Source organism: Cariama cristata, unplaced genomic scaffold (assembly GCF_000690535.1).
Source record: "Cariama cristata isolate BGI_N322 unplaced genomic scaffold, ASM69053v1 scaffold7088, whole genome shotgun sequence".
Classification (NCBI taxonomy): Eukaryota; Metazoa; Chordata; class Aves; order Cariamiformes; family Cariamidae; genus Cariama; species Cariama cristata.
The window spans coordinates 67124-73123 of NW_009630590.1; the positions used below are offsets into that span (position 1 = coordinate 67124).

At 40.8% G+C, this 6000-nt stretch overlaps 1 protein-coding gene across 1 annotated transcript in view; it reads left to right on the plus strand.

Moving 5' to 3' along the window:
* ZMYND8 (zinc finger, MYND-type containing 8) overlaps positions 1 to 928 on the plus strand; it is a 59973-nt gene extending 59045 nt beyond the window's left edge. The window contains exon 21 of the mRNA XM_009705602.1: positions 827 to 928. Within this exon, the coding sequence (XP_009703904.1) occupies positions 827 to 928 (102 nt within the window). The remainder of the gene's footprint in view (positions 1 to 826) is intronic.
* The last annotated feature ends 5072 nt before the right edge of the window (positions 929 to 6000 follow it).

Sequence of the window (6000 nt, forward strand, 5' to 3'; positions counted from 1 at the left end):
TTTGGAGGAAGGTGAAGATACAGACTTAAGATTCAATAAATCCTTTTCCAGATCTTCCAGAGTGATGTGACCTTGACCAGATTGTTTAACATTCTTGTGCCTTTGTCTCTGCATCTGTAGAATCAATTACCACCTATAGAGTTCTGAAACTTCATTTGTTGAGATTTATAAATCATGATCTGTATGATGGAAGTGAAAAGTTTATTCTATATTAATATTTTTACAGGGTGTATAAGACAGTTCCCAGTAATGCTGATGTTTTTGTTATTGATTTGTGCAAAAGTAATTTAAGTACTTTTTTGTTCAAATGGATGTTCTTTGTTCTCTTCTGTGTAGACTGAATGCATGGGGGAGTTCCTTTTGGGGAAAAAGATTTAAGTAACGTGTAACAAGAATATACTTATAAACAAGGGTATTTTTGTACTCCAGTTTGATTTGTCAAAACTTTTTCAAATGACAAAGGATTTTCTTAGCCATTTTTCCTCTTCCCATGTATTAGTTTGGAGAAAATACATAACTGGATGTAACTATGAAAACCTAACTCTCCAAGCACAGACAGAGTGTGTACAGTACCTATAGGAGCACCTGTCCCTGTAACTATATAGTAGTAGTAATAATAGTAATACAGAAAACTTCTTGGCTATAGGAAGATAATACACTACTTTCTCCCCTGGAGTGAGGTAATATTGCGGTAATAAAGGTATTAATCCTTCCACAAAATTGGAACTTGTTCTGGATTCTCCCTGGAAAATAAATCTCTATTTCTGTGGTCATGTTTATGTGACCTTTAACATAACAATATGTTTCTCTTGGTTTTAATCCACAGACCATTCCTGTAGTGGTAAGTCCTTCTGCTGGGACAGTAGCAATGAGAACTGGAGTTCAGTATGTTCAGACCACAATGCCAGTCCAAGTACGAAGAGTCTAACTGCTCACAAGAAGCCCATACAATTGTTGGAATAAATAAATCTAATAGAAATGTGAAAAATAAATACAGTTCTTTGGATTAACCTCAAAGGTTCAGACTTTAGCTTTGTATATGTGTACAAAGCATTAACTACACTACATTAATGTAAAGCATTAGCGCTGGCTTAGAAAAGCTGAGGACAGGTAAGATCGATATTAAATCTATGCTTCTTTTGTAAATAATGTACAATTTGTGGATGTCATTAAAGTTAGAGTACCATCTCCTTTTTATATTTGTATTGACTTTAACTTATAAAGAGCGTTTGAAGTTGGAAAAGGAAGGTTTAAAACAGCCTTATGGCAAGCTAACACTGAAAACTGGTCTTGGGGAAATTGCAGTTATGCATCAAATAATATAATCATGAGAATCTGAACAACTCGATTTGCATTTGGATTGAAAAAAATTTCTGTACTGTGAACATCTTGTAGAATTTCTTTCAGCAACCAAGTGATGAAGGGTATCTTTTTCCAGTTAAGTGTATTAGGCAAATTATGGCATTTCCAATCTGTGGACTTGAAAGACATTAAGATTTACATTGTTTTTTACAATGACCAGACTCTTAAAAATTTCTATTGTTTCCAGGTTAAATTAAGTTAAAATTTCATTCAGTCTAATATCAGAAAAGTTGGAAAGCGTAATACCAGCTGGTTGTAGCATGACTTCTGATCATTGATATCAAAGACTGAGAAAAGTAAAGTTTGTTCCCATGCTTCACAGTTCAGTTTTCTTTTTTTTTTTTTTTTTTTTTTTTTTTTTTTTTTTTTTTTCCTCCCCTAAATCCTCCAAAAGGACTTTGAACAAGAACTAGGTGTGGAGAAAAACATGGATCGGGAAACATGGGCAAAGGACTTTTGATGCTGGGCCAGAGCATGTATTATTTATATGATGGAATTTATGTTTTTATGTAAGCATGAAACAGTACAGTATGAGAGAAAGTAACCCATGAAAATGCTGTCTGTTACACTTATACTGTAGTACCATTTTGTATGTTGTGTAAAACGAAAGCATTGAACAAAGCAAAGGTGATGTATGTATATGAGAAAATTAATTGTATGATATCATTCCAGTACATTCTGTTGTACATTTTAGTCATGTTGATTTCTCCCATTGTTTATAAAAAATGCGGTTTGTACAGTCTCCAGCTAGTACCCATATTAGAGGGAAAGAAGTATTAGAAGAAAAAAAGCGAGAACAGAATATTCGTGAATTGCAGTTGTGTCAAAAATAGCCTAGCTGGCCTTATTTGTGAAGCATAATTGCTTTTAGCATATGGAAGTATTTTTTCACATTTTCTTTGTATAAAATTTGTATTAAACTTAAATATCTTTTTTGACAATTGTGTTTCTTTGTGACTAAGACAGGTGACACACACGATATGGTTTGGGTTTCTCCAATTTTTCAAGAAACTTCACAATTTTTTATTAAACTGTTTTAGAAAAATGTTCTGTGTTCCTGGATTTCCAGTTTCGTTTCAGTCTGGATGAATGTTCATTTCTGCACAGTCTCCAGATCATAGATAATTTCACCTGTGTTGGGATCTCCTATCTCAGAAGTGTGAGACCTTTGAATCCAAGCTCTCAAATTTGCAAAAAAACAAAGCGTTGGCAGCCTGTGAATAAGAAGCCATTTATGTGTCAAACTCAGCATCCATTTTCTCTCGGTGTTAACAGCAGCAAAGGTCCATGGCTGGTTGTGTAACATGTATTCATCGGTTGGATTGGGGTTGGAGCGATATGTGTAGTCTTGCTAGGTGTATTTGTGGGTTAGAACTGGGAACTTTCATGATGAGTACCGTTGTAGCCCTCTAAGAGGGCATGAATTGGGCAAGACTGCTGTGTGCCTCTTAATTAGCTGTTAGAAGAAACAGGGAACTAATGAAATAGCTCACTATAAAATCTTCCTATGAATATTGTCTTGAAGTTCCTACTCCTGTAGTTATCTTGTTACGTGCATTTGTAAAACAACTAAAGGTAATGTTCCCAGTGCTACTGTTTAAAGAAAAGCACCAGTATTGAAAGCTTGAAATGATGTTTTGGCCTTCCCCATGTAATCTGAATGCTGGGATCACTGAAACAAGCTCTTGTGTTAGGAGGGAAATGGGAAGAGAAGAGCAAGTCAAAAACTGTTGTAGGGAACCACACTGCTTGCTGAAGCCTGTTTCAACCTGTGAATTTTTCTTTTAATGGGCATGTTTTCTTTCCTCATGTGAAATAATAGGCGACCAAGTCCTAGTAAAGATTTATATAAATACAAAATAACTCCCAACGAGAGTTATCAGGTATCATTGAGAGTTATCAGGTGACTGTATTTTTTTTCCACATTCTAGCTAGTTATGGTATGAAGTTCATTGCTTTTCTGAAGATTGTTTTGTGTTAACTAAAGTGAAGGAAGAACACCTCTCTGGCTTGGACATTACAGGAGGAGATGACACTGATGTGGTATGAATTTAAAAGATAGGCTGCAACTTTATTTAATATATGATCGAATAACCTGCTAGGCATGAGTGGCATCCATTGCTTGTGTCTAGAGTATCCCTCTACCCTATGTAGTGTATCCCTTGTTTATTTCGGAACCAAGTTTGGGAAAAATTACTGTGCTGGGTCTGGAATTTTTACCTCTTTCTGTTGGTGAAGGTTCCTCAGTTGTGGTACCCAACTCAGTCCTGGATTGAAGTCAGTCCAGATGGCTGTCCTTTCATCATCTAGCTGCAAAAGGTGATGCCAATGATTAGGTGATGAGTTGATGGGTAAATAATGAAGAGCTTTAGCCATATACCATCCTGGGAAAACTTGTTTTCACCCTTCAGCTACAGGCAGTGGGTGTCCCTCAGGTTTGCCATTCTCTGTTACAACCTGCTGAAAGACTTGTGGGCATGCTACTGCTGATTCCTCTGCTTTTGGGGACAAAATCGACTTGTCTTGGAGTTTGAGCTTAGAAATCTCTATATTATTATTATCTGCCATTATTACTTGGGCTTTCCATTTTGGAAGAAGGAGGGGAGGAGATTGACACTGGTGTTCTTTATCTGGGCTGATCAACTCCAAGGCTTTACCGAGCAGTGGCAGTATTTCCCTGGTTTTAGTGTTATTTCAGGAAGGTAGGAGCCAATACGACATTCAAGGTGCTCTGAGGTTTTGTTTTAGCCCCCTCCCCAAATGGCACAATCTGGATGGAGTTTACCACAGCAAGGGCTCCCCACAGAAGCCTGATATCGGTGCAGGGATGTGAGGCACAGAGACATGCTGGAGCTGCTCCAAGTGGCTGTAAGCGCTGTGGTGGCCGCGGCCTGGCTGGCAGTGCTGGCTGCAGGGAGGCCGTTACGTTCAAACGGGAACTTCGCGGGCTGGCCGTGAACGCAGGGGTTGAGAATTTGCCATCGGTTGTGCTGTCACCTTGTGCCGGCACTCGCTGAATTAGAATTTCAGTGCTTAAATCACAGAAATGTAAGTGGTTAAATTGCAGAGGAACAAGGAGCAGCCAAGAGGAATGTAGTCAGTCCGGAGCCATAGGCTTCCAAGTTTTTCATCCTCCTCAGCACAGATGGGTCAGTTCAGAGCGGGGGCTATGGGTTCTGCCGCCCGTCTCAGCCGAGGCTGACCTACAGCCCACTGCGTCTCCCCGTTTTGTCCTTTACACAGAGTAGAGCCATGGGACCAAAGTCCCTCTGAAGAGTTACCCTTTCTTTGTGAATCGTAGAGGCTAGTTTTTAAAACGATTGTACAGCTTCACCTTAATTGAAGGCATTTTAGAAACAATAAGATTTCTCTTTTTCTTCCCTTTTAAAAAATCATTTTCATACAAAATACCATTCTTAAGAGTACTTGCTCAGCGTTGGCTGTGCTATGCTTGCCTTATCTGCCCAGTTGCGTACAGGAACCACTGGAAAACGGCCACATGCCGAGGTTTTGGTTTTGTTTAGCCAAGGCCGCCCAGGCGGGCCGGCTGTGACCCCAGCACCTCCCGGACCCAGATGCCGGCGGGAAGGGGTTGGCTCCCCGGCTTGTGGGGCTCACGCTGGGGCGCAGCTGCCCCCGGGTGGACACACGGGAGAACTGCAGGGAACGGGTCAAATACGCAATTGCCACCTCCTCTTCCACCCCCAACGATGACGTGTATTTTTTGCAACTATTTTCTTTGCAGTTTTCTGGTTATTTGACAAAATGCTACAGTCTGTTGTTGCATCTGGATTGTTTCCCCGGCTTGTGGGGCTCACGCTGGGGCGCAGCTGCCCCCGGGTGGACACACGGGAGAACTGCAGGGAACGGGTCAAATACGCAATTGCCACCTCCTCTTCCACCCCCAACGATGACGTGTATTTTTTGCAACTATTTTCTTTGCAGTTTTCTGGTTATTTGACAAAATGCTACAGTCTGTTGTTGCATCTGGATTGTTCAAAGCTGGGCAAGGGCAAAGTGTGATTTTTGTCAAAGCTGTTTTCAGAAATGGTTCAGATCCAGGTTCTGGTTTAACAGAACAACTACAAGTTTAAGACAAGAGACCTAGGAAGAAATTCTGTTTCGGTGTGTGTCATCTCAATGACTTTTTTGGTTGTGAAGAGCTAGATTTACTTTGTGTTGCACTGCACAACTTACCCACCCAGAGTGGCAGATGGCAACAGATGGGTGGAGAGACTCAAAGGATAAGGTTAATGCGGGGAAAAAAAGTATTTTGTTTCAGTCCTTCACCTAGAGAGGATTTAGGGAAGAGCAGGTGCTTGGTGGGAGCAGTCCCTGCAGAACTCAGAGTCAGGCTTTGGCAAAACGAACGTGTTACGGGGGTGCAGTGTGGCAAGTCAGGCTGTATAGGCTCAAACACCGTATGTATGAATACCGCTCATCAGGTAAGGCACACTGAGCCAGGAACCGTACCTGAGCTTTAAGCCAGGCCAAAGCATAGGCAGAACTGAAATTTGACATGCTGAGCCAAAGGGGGTCTTAGGAAAAGGAGCAACAATAGCAACTCCACTGAATTCCCCTCTGAAGCAGTGCTTGGAGGGCCTAGACAGGACGGGAAAAGCTTCCGATCCCTGTCTG